This window comes from Uloborus diversus, chromosome 6 (assembly GCF_026930045.1).
Source record: "Uloborus diversus isolate 005 chromosome 6, Udiv.v.3.1, whole genome shotgun sequence".
NCBI classification, from domain to species: Eukaryota; Metazoa; Arthropoda; class Arachnida; order Araneae; family Uloboridae; genus Uloborus; species Uloborus diversus.
In genome coordinates, this window is record NC_072736.1 from 80,694,602 (window position 1) to 80,717,086 (window position 22,485).

Below are 22,485 nucleotides of genomic sequence, written 5' to 3' on the forward strand. Positions count from 1 at the left end.
AGAGCTATTAAGAAACCTTAATTTTATTCATAAAAAAAAATCAAAATTTCCATTTTTTCCAATTTTTCCCAAAAAAAAAAAACCCGGTAAAAAAACAGTTTTTTTTCCACCACTTCAAAATTTTCAGAAATTTTACATCTCTAATTCCAATGAAAGCCAATTAAAAATTAGCTCAGATATTTTTGAAAAATATTACTGGTCGTAACTATATTGGCAGCAAGAGCAGTATTTTATTAAGTTACTGCTGAATTCATTTTTGGAAGATGAAATATGGTTCATGTTCATACATCATATGGTTCTTATATCATTAAAGAGACTCAAGAAGCAAGATCTATTGCTTAATTTAATGAATAATTCAATGGTGGCTAGACTTGGTTTTACCAGGTTAAACCGGTTAATTCAAGGAAGTCATAGGACAGAGACTTTTGAAGAGGGATGAAATTGAGCCAGATATTTAGGGAGGTCAGGGGGGGGGAATTGATCCCACCCCCTCACTGGCTTAGAGAAATCAATGTATTTCCATATATGGGTCATTCTTCAAAAAGTAATTTTTCTGTCACATGCCCTTTACAGTAAAAACTCTAAGGAACAATTTATTTAACAATGATATTTAGTTTCATCAAAAGTATATCTATTTAAACCTGCCAATAATTTTTTAATAATAATTTTTATTTTAGTATATTTTAGGTTCACAACATATGAATTCTCACCTCCGTGGCATGTCACACATCTTGTGTGACTGTTTATGTTGCTTAATAACTTGTTTAGTTAAAAGTATATACTTATTTATTTATTATTCCTTTCACAAGTGTCTCAAATACTAATTGTTTAAGTATATTTAAGTTTTTAATATTGCGTTTTAGTTCATTTTAGAAGGACAAGGAGTCATGTCATACAATAAATTCTCACCTCCGTTACCTAAACACAAAATGCCATTCCTCATTAACACGTGGTAGCAATGACATCAAATTTTATTTTCCATGATACAAGGAAGCCCGCTTGTTTATTTACAGCCATAGTTGAAGATGTGAGATTTTTGCCGGAAAACAAGAAGATAGATTTTTGGTTATTCTGAATTCTCACCTCCGTGAACTTGAATTTCAGGGATGCAAATTAATGTAAAAAAAAAGCGAACATGTTTTCATATGCTTAACATTTGCAGATTGTAGCAACGAAGAAAAACAAATTTTAAATGAAAAATGTATCTATTATGCCTATATTAATTAATGGAAAAATACTCACCTCCGTGACAGACCTTATCAATGTCGATATCTCTGAGGTGAAAATAACTGATGGAGGGGAAATACATCAATAATAGGCCTTTTAACAAAACTATAAATTGCCAGTATATCCTCAAATTTACTAAATACTATTTTCAACACACATTTGAAACTTCTAATTAAGCCGTACTTTACTTAAGGAGCTTAATAGTATATTCCCATTAATCATTAAAATAGCGGATTGTTTGCACAATTAACAAAATTACTACTTCGATATTAAATTGACCTCGACTTTTAAATATTAAAAGTTTTCTTTTTTTTATTTCCATGAACAAGATAGGTCTCGATGAAATGTTCAGTGGTGGCTCTAGGGAATGGCAGCTCACAAGTCGTTTAAATGTAAGCTCATGAAACAAAGTTAAATATGCAAATGCAAGATTACACAAGCTACTTTTTAAATACACTTTTTTTGTTTATTTTAGTTATTTATTTTTAGGCACACAAATCAATAACATTTTAATGGAATTTTAGTACCATAGAGAACCAATTATCTGGGAAGTTTGGGACCATCGCTATTCCGGATATCCGAATTTCCCGGTTTTCTGGATCGCTAAAAAGTGCTATTGGCCGATTGCTTATAAAACTTAAATCACTGTAATAAATTGTAATACAGGTTAAAATAAGAAGAAAACAGTTCAGAAATGCTCTTAAATATCGAAATATTAAAAACTACTAGTGAGAGAATAATTTAAGCACAAAAAAAATGTAAGTTATTCATAAAACCCTAGACCCTCACATTCAGTTTTAAAAAAGAAAAAAAACCCCACCACTTTTTGACGTTTCAAAACGAAAGAAAATGAAGAGAAGGGCAAGAAAAGTCTGAATGTAAATGTGCGATTTTTTTACTGTAGTGTTTAAAAGAATTTTTTTTTTATGAACACATTTTTTTTAAAAATTACTTGTAAAGATTTTCTGTTTGCAATTACGGTAGTTTTTGATTCTTACTGCTTTTGCATTACCTTAATATCAATAGAAATTTGATTTGTGAGTTCTTGCAGCCTTATTACAGTCTTGCGTTTAACGATTTCTGGGTTCCACGATCACTAAAATCTGGTTCCAGCAATTGGAGGAGAGGGGAGGGGGCGTAATGCTTTAGTCGAGGTCCTTTTCAGGTCAAAGCAGATAACTTTTGATATCTTTGATTTGAACAAAAATTTCCTTAACCCGGGAGAACTCGCGGTACTTTCGTCACACGAAAGCTCGCAGGGGGCCCCGTAGGCCCGGAGTGGTTATTTCAGGAAATTGAGTTTGCAAAATAGAAAAAAAAATGTTTTCAACCCTAAATTTTAAATAGATAAACAGCCTCTATAATATGTTTTTAAAAAGTAAGGTTTAAGAAAGTTTTATGATACATGAATCTAAATCTTCTTCTGAACATGACTGATGATCGCTATACTGTTTCTGTGTCAACTTCTTCATCATCTTCATTAAGGGAGGTCTCATCAGTTGAAATCTCAACTAACAAGGTCTGCAACCTCTTCATTTCATTTTTGTAGCTTAAATAGCGATGCATTTCACAACCTCTTCCTTTACATTCACAATCTGAAATGAAAAGCGTGAGCGCTCGCTCCGGGCCTCTGAGGCCCGAACCAGAATTTTCCGAGGAAAAGGGGGAATGTACATTCCTGAAAAGCATGTGGTCAGTATGTAGGTCACCTTGAACGCAGCTACTATGGACCTCATTCATTTCCGTTGAAGGGGTGATTTTTGGCAGCGCAGTTTTGTAATGACCGGGCTTGAGAGGCCCAATGCGAGTTCTCCCAGGTTAAAATATAGCTTTTCTCATGGGCAGACTGGTTCTTTCCGAAGAGCTAACAGGTTCAAGGGCGCAATAAAACAAAAAAATACACGAAATCGTACACGTTGCGAGGGCGAATTAAAAAAAAAAAGAAAAGAAAACCACACAAAGTCGCACTGGCTCGAGGGAGCACCAAAAAAAAAAAAGTTGCACAGGTTTGATGGCACCAAAAGAAGGGGGAGGAGATGGGGACCTGGATTCGCACAAGATCGAGGGCGAAAAGTAAAACACAAAGTCACACTGGTTTGAGGGCGAGAAAAAACAGAAGGCGCACAGGTTCGAGGGCACATTGGTTCGCGGGCTGATAGGAGGCTAGTTCGCCAGTGACTTTGCCAAAAAACTTATTAGAGGTAAGTCACACACAGGAAAATTAGTAAAAAGCATGATCTAGAAAGTGTTTAGTGATAAAACTTGTAACTGAAACTATTTTTCTCTTGATTCTTTAAATTACATCAGTAAGTATGTGTTTTGCAATTAATTCATATTTACTTATTTAAGACTGTCAATCATCAGGAGCGCCCAATGTTAAAATTTTTGGGAGGGGGAACTTGTCAATTTACCGAATGAAACTTCAAATCTTTCTGAATGACAAAATACGAGAATGCATTATCACGTACCAACATCTAACGAAAAGAGAAATTATATATCCTTATATAAAAAAACCAAAATAATAGAATGTTGTCTCTGACTGAAGCTAAAAAGAATAGGAATGATAATCAACCGACAATATGAATAGCTTGAAACTGATTTTACAGTGTTACTGGATACAACTAAGATTTGAAAAAAAGTTGTGAAAACTTAAGAACTCCAGAACAGAACAACAACTAATTTACACACCCATCAATTAAAGAATCTGGGGAGATTCTTTAAGAGTTTCGTAGCAACCTTTAGTAACATCATTTTCTCCTGTAGCCTTCATTTTTTATGAAACAAACAGTCTAAAATGCAAAAAAAATCTACGACTGTTTCAAAAAATTTTTTGATACATAGAGATTTTTTCGATACATAGAAGCAATTTTTCTATGTAATGAACATAGAAATTGGTTGAGATTTTGATATATAAAAAATTTCGATATGTGGAAGTTCGATATATGGAGGTTCGACTGTAATCCAAAAATTTTTTGTTACAACTTCAATTTCGAAACACCTACAAAAGAGAATTTCCAAACCCTGTCCCTTCTCGCAATGTCATCAGAGATGGTCTCCAATTGCGTATTTAAGTCTTCAATATTGAAACCATTCTGGGGAAGAACGGCTAAACCCCATACATTTCCCGGACGTTATAAAAAATGTCCAACAATTTTTTGGTCTTCAATTTCGAAAAGCTTACTCGCAAAAGTCACCAATCACACCCGCATAAAAAAAAAGAGAAAAGGTTGTTTAGAGTTGCACTTTGAAACCTCAATTTCAAAAAAAAAAAATCCAGGAAGGCTGTTCCGGCTATCACTGTTACCCAGCATCATAAGTAAAGATTATCTAAAATTTCGTTTTTAATAAATTTCTACGGGGGGGGGGGGGGGGAGTTCCCGAACGCATCCGTTTCTATTGACTAGTTTTCAGTACGGTTTCAGGAAAGGTAAATCTTGTGCAACTAATGTATTACATTTCTACGACTAAGTTACCATGGCTTTGGACAATAAGAAGCCTGTAGATGTTGTTTACATTGATTTTCAAAAAGCTTTCGATAAGGTACCGCATGTTGCTCTACTTAGCAAATTAGATGATATAGGAATAGGAGGGAAAACTTTCATTTGGGTAAAAAACTGGCTGACTGGAAGGAAACAACGGGTAGTTGTAAGGCGAAATCATTCTAATTGGAGTAAGGTTTTAAGTGGGGTTTCTCAAGGATCAGAGTTAGGCCCTGTTTTGTTCATTGTTTTTATGAACGATATTCACAAAAATATTTCTGGGAACATGAATTGTTTTGCTGATGATGTCAAAGTTATGGGGACTGTAGAAAATGAAGAACAAGCAAAACAGCTGCAAGAGGATCTAGATCATATTACGGAGTGGGCTGATAAAAGGGGTATGGCTGTTAATGTTGGGAAATGTCAAGTGCTACATTTAGGACATGGAAATAAGTGTACAAGTTATTATTTGCAAGGTTCAGTTATTAGTCAGGCAGAAAAAGCTACTGATCTGGGCGTCTTGATAAGTCAGGATTTGAAGTTCAGAAAACAGTGTAGCCAGGGGTCTGTCCAGGATTTTTCGCAGGGTCCTTTTTTGTGAAAAATCAAATATTTTTGTGAAAAATCTAATACTTTTGTGAAAAATCAAATACTTTTGTGAAAAATCAAATAATTTTGCAAAAAAATATTTTTTTTTTTGCAAAAAACGAAAGTTTAGACTCTTGAGATGGTGGAAACTGCATCATTGACACTTAACGTTGAGTGTTTTCCCTCTTTTCTGTTGAGAATATCATTCTTTAGTGCTTTTCTAGTATTTGGGGGGGGGGGGGGGGGAGAGGCATCGCTCACTGGGAGATGGGCACCCCTCAAGTATCAATATTTATCTACCATTCTACATCATGTTAAATTATAATCGAAATGTTATTTGTATAGTATTTAAAACAAGTGTAAAAAAAAAAATTTAGTCAGGGGTTCAGCATTTAAATTTTTAACCTAAGACACTGTTTAAGAGCACAGAGTTTCGTTTAAAACTTATAAATTCCGCGATTTTTACAAAAACAAAAAATATTTTATTTGTTTACTTCTTAACTAAGCGTACTAAACATCGAAAATGCGAAAAATCAGATTCCCATAGTGGATGCAAAGAGATTGCAATCCTCAAAGTGAAGGCATCAAAAGTATAAAAACGGCTTGTAAAATAAATATTTTGGATAAAATTATTTTAGAATTGCATTTTAGAGCCCTATGATAAACATGTCATTAATATCTGGACACAGTTGAAGTAAAAATAATAATAATAATAAATAAATAAAATAAAAAATAAACGATCGATTCAGCATTTTAATTATCGACTCATAAAAGAAAATGGAATTCCGCTTTAAAAACCTGAAATAAGCTTTGTTACAAAAATAAAGAACCCTTTTCATTTATTTGCATCCTAATAAAGCGAAGTTAGCTTGAAAAAAGAATGAAATATGATTCTCATATCGGATGTAAAAAGATTTCGTTTTTCAAAATGTAGGCATCTATAGGAAAAAAAAACGGTAAATAAAAGTTCCTTTTAAGTTAATTATCCTTTTTAGCATCGAAAAATCAAACCCATATAACTTTCTCCCATAATAACAGTTTAACATCACACCCACCGCCAGACGCTAAGTGCTAGACGCTGACGCTAAGTGGTGATTAGTTTGAATTTGGTAACTCTATCTGAAGCGATCACATCCCCCCCTACTACCCTTTGCAGTTCTAAGTTCATTTCGCTGTATATTATTGATTATTAAATCATAAGTGGGGAGAAAAGTGCTTACTACGCCTATTCAGAGAATGTTGACGCTTTTTCAAAGAAGTTTACAACAACATCGCTGCATAAAACAAACAAGCAAAATTATAAACCAAACTGACTTTCAGCTGTTAATTTCTTTCAAAGAAACCAACCACAGGCATTATATTTATTTGGCCGTAATAATTAGTAGTAATTATTTATGGCTTGCAGGAGCACCACAAGAGTGCCGATTTTTTTTTTCTTTTGCGAAATTAGCTGATTTTGTTTAAGTTGATTCCTCTAATTTAACTTTAAAAAAGGTTCCAACCATTATCGTTTTTTAAAAGGAAATATGCTGTATTATTTTAATCTGAGATTTGCTCTTTCAATAAACAATTTGTGAAAGATCCGTTTTTGTTTATCAGAATTTTGTGAAGGGTCCGTTTTGGTTGATCGGGATTTTGTGAAAGGTCCGTTTTGGTTGATTGGATTTTTGTGAAAGGTCCGTTTTGATTGATCGGATTTTTGTGAAGGGTCTGTTAATGGACCCAAATTTGCTCTGGCCAGACCCTTGGTAGCATAGCTAGTAACAAAGCCAATAAGATGCTTGGGTTTATCAATAGATCTATTTCAAACAAATCTAAAGAAATTCTTCTGCCCTTATATAGAGGTTTGGTGAGACCTCATTTGGAGTATGCTGTTCAGTTTTGGTCTTCTTATCCTTAACAAAGATATTAATGTATTGGAAAGGGTTCAAAGGCGAGCTACAAGGCTAATAAATGGACTTTCTCATTTAGATTATGATTCCAGGCTTAGAAGGCTAAAAATGTAGTCTTGAGCAAAGAAGAGACCGAGGGGACATGATTCAGTTGTTTAAATTTATTAAAATGAAAGATGTTACGGGGCTGAAGTTTAGCACTGAAAACAGGACAAGGGGTCATTGTTTTAAGCTATTTAAATCTCAGGCTAACGTGGATATTAGGAAAAATTATTATTATAGCAGGGTAGTGGAACCTTGGAACAGCTTACCGGAAGAGGTGGTAATGAGCACGGGAGTAGATAGTTTTAAGAGGGCCTTTGATCTTCATTGGGAATTGTAAATTGACTAGGACCAGTTTAGCTGGGCCCAGAGCCTGTTGCTGGTCGTCACTTTTGTATTTGTATTTTCTAGCAACATCAAAGAAAACATACAATTATGTATGTAGGACTTCAGTTTCGAACACTTTCAGGGGGGGGGGGGGAAATCCGAATTCCGTTACTTCCTGTTAAATCACTTTAGATGGCCTTAAATTGCATTTCATACCGCTTCAATTTCAAAAAACTCCCAGGGGAGCATTCTTGAACCCCCCTCTTTTGAACGTAATCAAAGGAAAAGAAAGAAAGAAATCTATCTTTAATTTTGTAAACCAAAGGGAGGTGGGGCGTAATTTCCAAGTTTGGCCTTCGGCGTAAATATATGTTAATCCGGCCCTATCTACAGTATAAAAATTGTATTAATTGGTTTAAAAGAAATGTTGTAGATATTCAGAAAATAAGGACGATAGAGTAATATTCTGGCCATTTGGACAATTCATACTTTTTCTTGAGTAGAGACAAAATTGAAGGACTTTTCAAGGAATTTCAAAAACTTAAATAATTTTCAGACTCTAGAACAGTTGAAATTATTTGAAGCACTTTATTTGCACTTTTCAAAAGTTGATTGCACAGTCTTACAAAATGATTATAGCTTTGTAAGACACACCCGTTTTAAGTTAAAAATAAATGTAACGAAATATTTCTCAAAGCATACAATTTTATTTTCAATCACAAGTTGTACAGAAAATGAAATAGAGTAGAGTAAGTGTTATTTTTTCCCTCATGCTTAAGATATTAACAGTATGCAGTAGAAGTAAGATAAAAACAAGCAATAACAAAAGAACTTCCAAAATAATGAATTTGGTACTAAATAAATGGCAAAACATGGAACATGTCAGTCACAAAAATTTATCTTGAAAAATATGCTACAAAAACGTGAGAATCATGATTTTTGCATTTTTACTCAGGATGTATCAAGCAGCTGAATTTGGCACATCTTGGTAACCAGATACTAGCCCAATCAGAAAATAAGGAAGCCAGTGGCTCGAAATCAATGCAGTGCAAGTTTTATAAGAGTTTTAGGGGGAGGAGGGCAGGGGCGTGCACAGGGGGGGGGGGACACCTGTTGGCCTGGGCCCGAGCCTGATGGGGGTCCAATATTTTTTAAATTAGGGGTTAAAATCAGTGATGTTCCCATCAATTTTTCTGAGGGTATACTCCCAGTAATCCATTACGCACAATTTGTGTAAGTGATCATATACATAGTATGTCATAACATGAAAATTCATGAAGCTTGAGGGCATACACTACATGTCTAAAAAATGTTTGCGAGTATACGGCGTATATGGAGACACCACTGGTGAAAATAGGGGTAAACAATGCAAATACAAAAGTGACGACCAGCAACAGGCTCTGGGCCCAGCTAGACTGGTCCTAGTCAATTTACAATCCCCAGTGAAGATCAATGGCCCTCTTAAAACTGTCTACTCCTTTACTCATTACCACCTCTTCCGGTAAGCTGTTCCAAGGTTCCACTATGCTGCTAAAATAATAATTTTTCCTAATATCCATGTTAGCCTGAGATTTAAATAGTTTAAAACAATGACCCCTTGTCCTGTTTTCAGTGCTAAACTTTAGTCCTGTAACATCTTCCGTTTTAATAAATTTAAACAGCTGAATCATGTCCCCTCGGTCTCTTCTTTGCTAAAGACTGTACATTTTTAGCCTTCTAAGCCTGGAATCATAATCTAAATGGGAAAGTCCACTTATTAGCTTTGTAGCCCGCCTTTGAACCCTTTCCAATACATTAATGTCTTTCTTAAGATAAGGAGACCAAAACTGAACAGCATACTCCAAATGAGGTCTTACCAAACTTCTATATAAGGGCAGAAGAACTTCTTTAGATTTGTTTGAAATAGATCTATTGATAAACCCAAGCATCTTATTGGCCTTGTTACTAGCAATGCTGCAATGTTGTCTAAACTTTAAATCCTGACTTATTAAGACCCCCAGATCAGTAACTTTGTCTACATTGAGACATGTGTGTACATTGAGAACCTGTTTAGATTTTTGAAACCACCTTTTCTAAGAGGCAATTGCAGGGTCCAAACAATGTAACATTTGATTTTGAATCATGATTATTTTGTAATAAAATTACAGTACTTTGGTTAACAATTAATTATTTTTTCCATGCATTTTCAGCTGTATACCAAGAATTAATTGTTTATTTTGTGAGTTTTTGCCAGTTTCTGCCGCAAGTGGCAGAAAGTGGTTTTTGCCATGCCGGTTTTAACCGGTTTCTACCAGTGGTTTTAACCGCCTCGGCAGAAACTTGCCAACACTGGTTACATTACAATGCAGAAAAATGAAGAAGATTAAATTACATGCCTTCATCCACATGGGCTATCCCCATCATTTAGTTATCCAAGTAAACCAGATGTACTGTGGGTACATGTAACTGATGTCCTATGTGTAGTAAGTCCTGTGACTCCTACTGGAAGAATGTATGTTCTTCCTGAACATGATATTTCACAAAGCAATGAAGCCCTATCCAATAACACATAATGAACTTCCTTAGACTGAAGTGCCAGTGATTTGTTAATTCCTTTGCCACGTCTTCATATAAAAAAATGACTTTTATTTTAAATTATTTCAATAATGATTTTAACTATGCAAAGTATATAGACATTCTATATCACATGGTATAAATTTCAACTTTCTTCATCTCACTGTCCGAAAGTTGTGTTTTCTATAGCAAAGTAAGTTGACTTTTACTATAGTTGAAATTTTGATAAAACCACTTTAGTTTTAAATTTTTTTAACCATCAGCCCATTGTCCTCCCATTTTGAAACTTTTTGTAACATTTAACAATAAGCTATTGTATCCTTTGGAATTTTTTCAGAATTTTTGAAGATGCGTTTTTCTTTAAATTGAAATTTAAAATTTGAAATTTGAAATTTTCAAAAAATTTTTTAATTACAACATATGCATTGTTGTATATCACAAGAAAGAGCATAACAATTGCTACAAAATGACACTTATTTCATATCTCTAGTGCAACTGGGAGAGGAGTAATTTATATTTCAAGAAGGCAAGGTGATGCTTTTTTGGTCGATTTTTGGTAACTTTGGATTGCCATACTTTCTAAATGCGTAGATATAATTTAACGAAATTTGGTATTTTTCTTAGTCTACATGGATGCTACCTATGTGCCAAATTTTCTTAAAATCTAAGATGGTGAGGTCAAATTTTTGCAAAAATTTGACCTCAAAATTTGTGTTGATTTGACACGGAATGACCCAAAGGACCCGGCCCATACACATTGTTTGCCATTTTCGTTACTTTGGTTCAATCGTCGCAGTTGGTTAAGTTGTGGGCCTGGCCCACCCGGCCCGAAGTGACGAGCCGCCACTGATTTCTTTATTACTATGTACTTTCAGCAGCAGATGCACTTTTCTCCATTTAGCAGTGGTTTTCATGAACATATTTTAAACAAAACTAGAAACATAAATATGCCGGTAGCCAAAGGCATCATTTGCTTAGGGGAGGCAAAAAAAATTCTCTGGGCGGGCGGTGCATTTTCTAGAAAATCTGGCCCCCCAGGCTACGGCTCTGCAACAAAACCTTCACAAATGGAAATAGAATTTATATTGTAGATTATCCATAACTTGTAAAAAGAAAAGTGAGAAAAAAATCACACGAGTTTTCTTTTGATTCGAATTTTAAAAAATTTCAAATCATAATTCAAGAAATATTTCTGTACATAGATTCAAGTGCTTACTTTTGATGTAACTTTATATAAAGTATATCCCTTCTTGTGTAAAATTGGTTCTGAGACATCAAAAATTCTAACCCACGGATCTTTTTCTTTTTTTGACATCTGTAATCAAAATTTGTTTTCAGTGAATTTTAGAATAAAACCGTAACCAAACAGCATGCAGCAGTCAACTGTAGCAGAAAGCAGAAATGCATTTAAAAATTTTCAGTGACGTAGTTCGGATGGAAAGAAAAAAAAATCCCTCAAAAACTTTTGAATTGAATATGCAAATGCATATTATTTGATTTAAAGCATATAGCAACTTTAAAAAATAGTGATAATTATCAAAAAATTTACCTCAACTTTTAATTATTTTACTGCCATATTTTTATTGAAAATAATTGCTTCAAAACCTCTATTATGTTTAATTCCTATACATTAATACTAAATATGTTGTCGTTATTTCTTTCTTAAAGAAAATTCTGAATTTGAATGTTTGATATCAAAAATCGTAGATTATAACGGGTTCATTTAAAGTTGAAAATGATTCATTAGTAGTTGTTTGTTATAAAAGTGACGTATGCAATCCTAAATGGTACTTCTTAGAAGTTTAAGATGATTAAAATCCATTTGAAAGTTATTCTTGCGACTTAACACTGTTCATTTTTAAGCGGAGTTCTCATTAGAGTACTTTAATCATTTTGGCATACGGTAAGAAGAAGATGTCATTCTATTCAAGAAAATGGAATTTTTGGCAACGACTGATGTAAGTGTAGCGTAGCGTAGGCCTTGAGCCATGGTAATGTTTGTGTAATGAAGAGAGATGCCGAATAAATCTGAAAAAGAAAAGGTAAATAAAAATCAAATGTACCAAGATATCCCACACGCATCATCCACTAAATAAATTTTACAATTTCTCACTAATTGAAACCTGTTATGTGTGTTTTTGTTATTTTCGGTGCTATCGTGCGAGTCATATATCTTGCACAAAAATAAACTGTATTGAATATGTGTTGATATAAGATACTCGAAGTTGTTGCGATGCACTCACTTTATTAATGTGGCTGTTAAGAATCGGCCTCTGTTACTGCAATTTTGTTAAACAACATAAAGATTAGCACTTATAAATGCGCACATTTTTTCGATGAAAATTCTGTTGAAAAACTGAGTTATTTTGATCAAGACGATTGACGTTATTCCGTGAAAAAATATTTTCGTAAATTTCTTGATTTTATCTTCCTCGTACATACTGTATCATTATATTTTATTTCAAAATACTTGTTAAATTGAATAGAATGTGCATGTATTCTAGTATTTATGTGCGTCGAAGATATGAAATAGTTATACTTCGAGTCGATGTCTACGTACTCAATAAAATGTCATCACGTTGATTCCTGTATTCAAATGTTTACAATTTTTAATTAACTTTTATTGTATTAAAGCCGTTTAATGTGAAAACAGCTTCTCCCCCCCCCCCCCCCCCGCGCCACATATTTTTCTGATTTGTTATTTATTTATTTATTTATTTTGTGGTACAATGACTATTGGCTCTTTTTTTTTTTTTTACTTGCTTATATTTTGGTATTTAATAAATCCTTCCTACAGTAAATAGTGCACTTTTTATGGATATTTAATGCTCTAATGAAGTAAATTCAGAACAGCATAAGTTGAGATTAAGAAAAAGGAATTTTAAAATTTTAACTATTTTAATTAAAAAAATTTTGAAGCTACTTGCTCAAAGCATCCAGTGACCCATTGTTATTTCTCATGTTGATTTTCTTATCTGAAATATTTTTTTATGTATTTAAACTCAGAATTAGATGCTGTGAGAAGTCTTTTTTGAATAAATTTGTTTTTCAAATGTTTGTATTATTTAATACTATTTAAGTAAAAAATATTTGTTTAAAAATTTATAAAAATGTTATATTTTTGAAAATGCTATTGGAAAATTTAAAGTACTGATATTGCAGTGTATCATACTTTGCAGTTCAGTTGTATAATTTTTAATAAGAAGAATCCATCAGATTTCAGCATTTTTTTCTGAATATTAAATTTTTTTTATAGTGCAAAACACAATTTTGTGATAATATTTTCTTTCTCTTCTTGTACAGCATCATACAATAAAATGTCAGAGAGCATAATTCGTCAAAAATAAGGGATTTTCAGGGGAGGGAGGGTTTCAAATTTACATCAAAATTTAATTATTGTTGATTTTAGAGTAAAGAAAGATAGGGTTAACTTGGAAAATTTCTCTCTCAAAGTTGAAATCAATTTTAAGCTCTCCTTGATGACTAAAGGGAGTTGAGGATGCCTCCTGGAAATTTTTCAATATTGAAGTTCTAAAAAATGCAGTTTTAGACTATGTTTGAAAACAATAGAGAAAAGAACAAATATTTTCCCTCCTAAAATTGTATATTCCAAACTTTAGTCATTTTTAAGTTATCTTAAGGAAGAAAGTATTTGAGGGCAGAAAAAAAAATTTCAAGGTGTGTGACGAGTTTAGAGAAAGGAATGGAAAATTGATTCTCCGCCCAAAAAATTTCCAAATTGAAGTTTTAAAACGCAGTTTTAGACTCAGTAAAGAAGGTATGCAAGTGGGAGAAACATACATTTTTAATGTATGTTTGGAGAATGGGGATGATAGAAGAAGCAAGAGGGTTTGAGAGTTCTCCTCTGAATTTTTCGGAATTGTGGCTCTAAAAACCTAATTATATGATATTTTTGAGTGGGCTAGGGGTAAGAAGTGCTGAAATCTAAAGCTCAAATCCTAAAAACATTTTAAATTTTTCTTTGACAATGTCCGACAAGAGAGGGTGGGGAGAGGGATATCATGCCGAAATACCAGACAGCCCGGTTATTGCAAGTAGTTCTGCTTTAACCCTGGCTTAGGGGTAGTAATTTACTGCTACATGTGGAAATTATTTGCAAATGATGTTCAAAAATCGCTATTTAAGTCTATGTTCGGCAAGTTGGGGAAGAAGAAGAGATGAGCAAGTGACTTTCCTCCATAACAGGGTTGGCCGAATTATACCCAATGGGTTTTTCTTTTTTGAACCGATAATTTAGCCTACTTTAGGATTTTTAAAAATTTTTAACCAGTTTCAAATAATATAAATTAAATACTTTGACAATTTAAACTTATTATTTATTTGTACTTCCCTACAGGCAATTAACATAAAAAAATTAAAATACATCTTGAGCTTTAATAGCCTTTATAAATGCATTGTACTTTACTTTTAGTCAAATTAGTGTACTTGCTTAATTCTTAATGAAATAGAAAAAAAATGTTTCAAAGATTTTACGTAATCATTTTATAAATACAAATGTGACAACCAGCAGCAGGCTTTGGACCCAACTAGGGACCTAATCAGTTAATTAGTCCCCAGTGAAAATCAGTGGCCGGCTCTCTCTAAGCTATCCACTCTCATTACTGCCTCTTCTGATAAGCTGTTCCATGTGCCCATGGCTCTACTAATGTATCTTTTCCTAATTTCAAGTTTAGTCTCAGATTTGCCTATCTTAAAACAGGGGTCTCCAACCTTTTTTGCTCATGGGCCCTAAAGCAGAATACTGCTAAAGTTGCAATGTATGTCGCAGAACAAATGCACGAGCTGTAGAACAACCCTCCCTACAAGAAACCCTCAAGATTTTGTAAAAACATCAAGAATTTCGGACATGAGAGTTTTTTTTAATTCTAAAATAAAAACTTACGTTTTTGTTGTATAAATCCTCACACTCAGTCTGAAACACAACATATGAAACAATGTGCCTTACCGAGACGCACCCTAAGTTGGATTTTACTCTTAATTAATGATCAAGTTTAAAGAAACTCATTTTCTAATACTTATTCATCAAAACACATCTGCTGAATATAACCAACACAAAATAAGCTTTCCTATAAGGTATCTTGCACGAAAAACAGGAATCTATATAGCGTGGACCGCTAACAAGTAAACAAGTTTGAACAGATCTAAGATTGCTTTCGGGTTGCCAAACACAGGTTAGTTTAGCCAGGGATGCCATGCTTAAAAAGTTATCGCCTCATTGGCGAGAAAAATATTTCAATTTTGTGTAAAAAATCATATGTCGCCAAATGGGGGGAGGGGTATATCACATCTGTACCATTTCATTTTATGTTTTTATAAAATACACAAGTCCCATGTAAAGGTCAAGCCTCAGAAATTTTCCAGCTGGCGAGTGGCCACTAGCCTCGAAAAACTTAGTGGCCATCACTGTCGCCGAGTTTTAAAGTGTTAAGGGAGGGATCTGTTTTCACTACTTTCATAAAAATAAATGGAACTCTGCGCACTATGAAAAACAATTATTTAAAATAGGTTTTTTATTTTTATTTTTTTTCAAAAGATGAATAAATAAAGAAATTAGTAAACTAGAAGTTGGTAGGAAACTGCATTTCAGATAAATGTTTTTGTTTAGAGCAAAGCTTCCAAAGCAGTGAGGATCAAATACAATTGTGCGAATAATGATTCCCATTTTTCATGAAAATAATTTTAAAAAATGATTTGTTGTACATTTTATGTTGTCTTACATAGTTTGGATTGAGGAAAACATCCAATTCTGTTTTTGGAAACTTAGGCAAATAATACTCTTGTCTATTTCCATCTTGTGAATGACCAAACATGGCATCTATGCTAAAAATTCATGGCTATAAATATATGTTTGAGTTTGTTACATAAGAGTAGTAATAAATTCAGTATCCTTAAAAAACTACAATTCAGATAAAATAATCAATTTTTAGCACTTTAGCCTCTAAAGCAACAAAGATAATATTCTAAAGATAAAATTTTGCATTTTTCAAGACAATGATTAAGAATTATCCGAAAAAATGGCACATTTTGCGGAATTTTACAGCCAATTTTTTTGCAATAAATGTCCAATTCTGTTTATGAAAACGTAGGCACTTAAATAGTCTTGTGTACCTACATCTTCGGAATGAGCAAACATGGCGACTACGCCAAAAATTAAGATGCAAATTTCTGAATTTGTAGCAAAAAATAATTTTAAAATAAAAATCCTCATGAGACTACACTTAAGTTGAAAAGTTTTTAGTGCTTTTGCATCCAAAGCAATAAGGAAAAAAATTTTTTTTTTCATTTGTTTGCAGTTTCATAAAACATCTAATTCTGCTATGTTTTTGAAAACTTACGCGTTTTATCTACTTCGATTTTGTGAATGACCAAATATGGGGACTATGTTTCTAGCTCAAATGCTTAAGCATCCATCGTTTTTCTGGTCAAAAAAGGATCTGTGCCAAGTTGTATTTCTTTTTTTTTTCTTTTTTCTTTCTTTTTGTTCTTTGGAAAAATTATCTGCAGGCCTTTGAAAAGCCAACAAAATAACGGGTTTTAGCTATATAGCTTTTTTTTTTCGAGGACTTGACGCTGCTGCCGTTACCCATCTTGTTTCAATTTTCACTTTTAAATTTAATTTCTTTAAAAAAAAGAAGTAAATTTATAAAATATAAGAAAAGTTTATCACTGAGAAAATCTTTAAGTGTAGTTTATTGCTTTCAATATAATTTAGGTACTAAAAGTTATAAGTGCTTAGAAGTTTTTTTGTTGTCTTTAAATCAGATGAAGGATTCAGGTTTGTTGATCAAGTCATATCCCCCGGACTATAAAAACCCCAGAAGTCCTAAAAGCACAGTTTTTGTCAATTTTTTGTGGTGTTAACGATGGTCAGGGAACAAGTTTCATTTCCACCTCCGAAGAAACTTTCACAATGCACATCAAAATTCGCATTTTCAGACCATTTTAGTAAAATAAATGGAAAGAGGTGTTTCAATTCTCTCTTAGTAAGTCAATTTTAGGTTATCTTTAGTTAAGTTAAATGTTTTCTTCCTTACGAACTAGTTTTGAAAATGCAGTTTGTAAGCTTCCTGCGGGTTGGGAAAAATCTGCTTGTGGGCCAAATCCGCCCTGCGACCAGATTTTTCTTGGCTAGCACAATTCTTACAAATATACATTTTTATATTTTGATTTGATAATATAATTTGAAGCATTTTAACAGAAAATTAAGCCCCTAAAATCTTATAAATAATTACTGAGTGACATTGCGAGCAGAGCTGCAGAATCGGAAGGGAAATGGCCGACTCGGACTCCTGTATTTTGAAACGTCTGACTCCGCTTTTTTATTTATTTATTTTTTTTTAGTTTATTTTTTCAGTTTCTTCCCTAATTTGAAGGGGGAAAACCTCTTAACAGAAATTGAAATATTGACTCCTTTTTATGAAGTTTTCATGTATTTTATTGTAAATCTAGTAAGATTCACATACAACATTATAAATTCAATTCAAAAATTAAATTTTCCAATAGTTACAATATTAAAAATGAGATTACTTCAAAATCCTATTTTTTTCAAAATTGGAAAGGATTATTTTGCTCCCCTCTAATGTCTAACAAATAGATGTTGATCAAATCGTGTGCTTTTAATTTTTGAAAGTCTGTAACTTGAGAGAAAACAGCTTTTTGCAATATCAAAAAACCTTTCTTGAGAAAGATCCGCACTGCTGGACACTTGTCTAGTGGGTGACACCCCCAAGTTGATTAAAATATAAATGCTTTAATTCTTAAAAATTTTCCCAATAAATCTTAAATTATATTTCAACCATAAAGTTTAAGCATTAGGGCACTATATTACGAAGAGAGGACGGGTACTGATACATGTACATCTTGAGCAAATTTTACACAAAATGCGGCGGTATATAGCTTTTACGAATAGCTTTTTGTGCCTATATCTTTTCTTCCATCAATTTTTAATTTTAGTTTTGTTGGCTGCTTTAGAAATAGCCTTAATCTCTACATAGTATAAAATGAAATCCTCAAAACACGTCTGTGTGTTTGAACTTTCAAAACTCAAGAACTACCTGGCGGATTTTGATGAAATTTTCAGTTTGTTCCTGTAAGCTCTGAGAAGGTTTGCAGACCAGTTCGAAAAAAATTCGATGAATTGTTCTTCTATTATTCCAATTTAGGCCCAATTTTCTCATAAATTCCTGATTATGGGGATGAAAAATTACTTGCACATATTAATATTATATAACGTTGGAAAGAGTACAACTTTCCGCGTTCTACGCAATTTGTTTCAATGATCTAACTTAATTAAGACAGGAGCTATTTGCATTTTTAGCTCGAATTTGTTGAGGCTTAGCTGAAATTTAGGCACTACTTTCTTTATTAAATCTATCAATAAAAAGTGAAGGGATTGTCCCACAGTTTTCTTTTTCATAAAACTGAAAAGAGCAGCTTTTTTTACTCCATATCTAACTCGACCTATGGTCAAAAGTTCAACCCTCTATCTCCATTAGAAAAAAAGTTACAAGCGAATTAAATGAAGTTCAAAAATCTGTTCTCTATACAAATTTTTAACCATTTTATTTTTTGTTTCCACGGTAACGGTTTTTGAATCCATTGTTTATTTCCATCTTTCACATTTTCAATTCTTTTTACTTTGTGTTTCCATGGTTACACTTTTTAAATCCATCTTTCTCATTTAAATTTCTTAAAAGCATTTTAATTTCGATCATCATCGTTTGGAGGGGAAATTTTGCATGATGCTTTTTTTTCTTTTATTTAAGCCTGATTGTTGAATATACGTCACTTGACACAATTTTTATTTTCAAAGTAGACCGGGCAATGCAGCCAGTATAAATATATAACCCTTATAATAAAATTTGAAGATATAAAAATTTAGATCTTTCAAAAAAAAAAGTTATAAAAAAATTGGCACACACGTTTTGCGCTATTTTTAATAGTTTGCATAGCAGTAAACTTCCAATGCGATTTTTGAAAATCTAGGCATTTGGTCTAGAGTCTTGTCTACTTCCATCTTGGGAATGACAAATACGGCAAACATCAAGATCTAGATTTTAACTAGTTGCATAAAAATAATTTAACCCAGGAGAACTCGTGGTACTTTTCGTCACACGAACGCTCGCAGGGGGCTCCGTCGGCCCGGAGTGGTTATTTCAGTAGATTAAGTTTGCAAAATAGAAGAAAAAATGTGTTTTCAACACTGAAGTATAAATTGATAAACAGCCTCTATAATACGTTTTAAAAAGTAAGGTTTAAGAATGTTTTATGATACATATATCTAAATCTTCTTCTGAGCATTACTGATGATCGCTTTACTGTTCTGCGTCAACTTCTTCTTCATCATCTTCATTAAGGGAGTTCTCATCAGTTGAAACCTCAACCAACAAGGTCTGCATCCTCTTCATTTCATCTTTGTAGCTTAAATAGCGATACATTTCACAACCTCTTCCTTTACATTCACAATCTGAAATGAAAAGCGTGAGCGCTCGCTCCGGGCGTCTGAGGCCTGAACCGGAATTTTCTGGGGAAAAGTGGGAATGTACATTCCTGAAAAGCAATGTGGTCAGGTTGTAGGTCACCTCGAACGCAGCTACTGTGAACCTCATTCATTTCCATTGAAGGGGTGATTTTTGGCAGCGTAGTTTTGTAATGACTGGGCCTGAGAGCCCCGATGTGAGTTCTCCCGGGTTAAAAACAAAAAATCCTCATAAAAGTACAGTTTTGTTGAAATACTGTAATCTTTAGCTTTAGCAGAACAGTGTCTAAAGCAATGATTGTAAGATGAAATTTTAAACATAAAGGTTTTTCATTTCTCAGTAAAACTATCTAAAATAATCAAAAAATAAAAATATTAAAAATAAATGATTTTCAGCACTTTTTGGGTTAGTTTCATTAGTTTGCAGTTGAATAAACATCCAATTCTGATTTGTACTCATGCACTTAGGCACTTAAGCATCTTGTCTGATTTAATCTTGTGAAAGATCTTGTAGCTGGTATGTTGAAGTATCTAAGAAGCTTTCTAGTAAAAAAAAAAAAACTACCTTGCTCGATCGTCCTTATGTTTATATTTATTTTATGGTGTGAAATTTTGTGAATGAGCTGCTTTTACGATGCAGAATTTAGATAAGGGGCCACAAAGCAAACCCAATTAGGGTCTGGATCGACCCCTGGGCTTACTATGTACAAGAAATTTCAAAATTTTGTCTCCCAAAATATCAGGAATTTTTCCTACTGCTCCCATTCTCTTATCCAGGTATTTTACATCACTAATCCAGACAGGTATGCACAAGAAAATGAGTTTTAACCCTCTGATGGCATTTTCAAATTTTAATTGAATATTCTGTATTCATTTTGAATCATAACAAAATATTTAATATTCAGCAAAATAAGACATTTGGTGCATCCCTAAAATTAATCAGCTGCCAATTAATTTGCTGATTACTTTCTTCGGAAGAATTAATTATTGATTGGCTTATTTGGGTGTCCCTAATCTTCATTGGAGATTAATAATTTGTGGTAATAATTTTGTATAGTTGATTAACTATAGTTATTCAGTACACTGATAAAAAATTGTAGGAGCATTTGAGTTATGCTTTTACAGTTCTATTTTATTAAAACACCAGTGCTTCAGTAGTGGCCTTTCAAGGTTTAAAATGCACTAATAGTGGCCACAGTGAAGTATATTTTTAAACTGTAGGTCTACAATATTAATTGCACCTCTTAAAAGTAATGAGCTTTTTTTGACCAATCCTTTCTAAAAATGCCAGAATTTCAATTTGTTTAATTTTTATCAATTTTTTCCCAAACCCCAAATTTGATCCAGTCCTGGCATTCCAAAATCTGAACATTTCATTAGTGGTGATCCCATCTGAAGAATTTACATTTCCTACTTTAAATTCAAATAACTGATGAATAAAATTGATTCAATATGATAGTTACATAAGTACCAACAAAAAAAAATCACATTATTATAGTTCATTTCTTTCTTCAAAGTAGAAAAATAAACTTGAAGTGGCCGCTACTGAAGTATTTTACCTTATATATTACCTACTTTTTTATTATTTTTTTTTTGAGAGAAAAGATGCCTCACTATATAAAGACTAATAGTTAGGTGCACTTGGCTCTCTTAAAGCATTTGAAGGATATATACACTAATTTTATTAGTAATTAAAATTAGACACTTGATCCTTCTACAGAATAAAATTTTATGTTGCCTGCACTGTTCCATATCGTTGTTTTTTGCTGGTTGTCTAATGTAAAGCTTCATAATAGAGACGTACCGAGTAGCACTTTGGCCGAGTACCGAATACTCGGCCTTTCACTACTCGGCCGAGTTACCAAGTACCAATTTATGTTTTAAGAAGAACCACCGACACACATTTGATTAATTTTGAACTTATTCGAATGGTAGTATAGACCTCCTTGTCCATATAATAGTTTTTAAAACTAAATTCCTGTTGAAATTTAATTACGCATTATATAAACAATTTTGTTTGCGTCAAAAATTTTACAAAAAACACATTTTTAAAATTAAAAATAAATAAATAAAAGGTATGATTAATCAAGTTGGAATTAAAACAAATTACAGTGAAATCCTTCTAATGCGGACACTAACAGGACAATTTTTTTTTGTCCGCAATAGAGAGATGTCCTCAGGACAGGGGTTTAATAATGTTATTTGCATTGGAACTGGGGAATTAAAAATTGTCCGCCTTTGAGGGGTGTCCGTTAGGAGGGGTTTCACTGTATACCAATCAATTATAGTTCTAGTCCACCAAACAAATAATTTTTAAAAGCAGATAAAACAAATGTGCAGGAGCACTGTAGACACGTGTTTCTGACACCCCGTTACAAGGAACGTCTTTTTCAGTGCATAACATGTGAGCTAAAGAATGTAAAGACATACGACAAAAAAATCTGACTTTTGTTGGATGCCTTTAAATCCACGAGCTCCCATTTTGTGCATTGAAAAAGAAATTCCTTGTAACGCCAAAACATGTGTCTGCAGTGTTCCTGCACTGTGCTTTTAACATTGTTTTATTTCCTTTTATTTTTTAAGCAAAGTTTTTTTTATATTTTTATAACTAATTTTTGTTTGTAGCAAAAATCCATTTTTAATATAAAAATTCCATATTTTCGAACTTACCTTTTTTGCATAATTTTTAATAAATAAGTTTTATTAACTTTGTGGACATTAAAATAAAGATTTATTCCATTGAAGCATTACAAACTTCATTTTTCTCAAAATTTAAATTTCACTTATAAATTTTAATTGTAAATGATTGCAGAATATAATGCTTGCTCTTTTTTAAAAAAATTTCCGTATTTATCTTGGACAATATTCAATTTTTTGC

At 32.8% G+C, this 22,485-nt stretch overlaps 2 protein-coding genes across 3 annotated transcripts in view; one reads left to right on the forward strand and one right to left on the reverse strand.

The window, feature by feature from the left end:
- Positions 1 to 11,423, reverse strand: part of LOC129223942 (ribosomal protein S6 kinase delta-1-like) — an 85,910-nt gene extending 74,487 nt beyond the window's left edge. The window contains exon 1 of the mRNA XM_054858326.1: positions 11,325 to 11,423. Within this exon, the coding sequence (XP_054714301.1) occupies positions 11,325 to 11,423 (99 nt within the window). The remainder of the gene's footprint in view (positions 1 to 11,324) is intronic.
- A 625-nt stretch (positions 11,424 to 12,048) lies between these two features.
- Positions 12,049 to 22,485, forward strand: part of LOC129225087 (serine/threonine-protein phosphatase 2A 56 kDa regulatory subunit gamma isoform-like) — an 89,523-nt gene continuing 79,086 nt past the window's right edge. For both annotated transcript variants that reach the window (XM_054859639.1, XM_054859640.1), the window contains exon 1: positions 12,049 to 12,150. In XM_054859639.1, the coding sequence (XP_054715614.1) occupies positions 12,124 to 12,150 (27 nt within the window). In that variant the 5' untranslated portion in view covers positions 12,049 to 12,123. The remainder of the gene's footprint in view (positions 12,151 to 22,485) is intronic.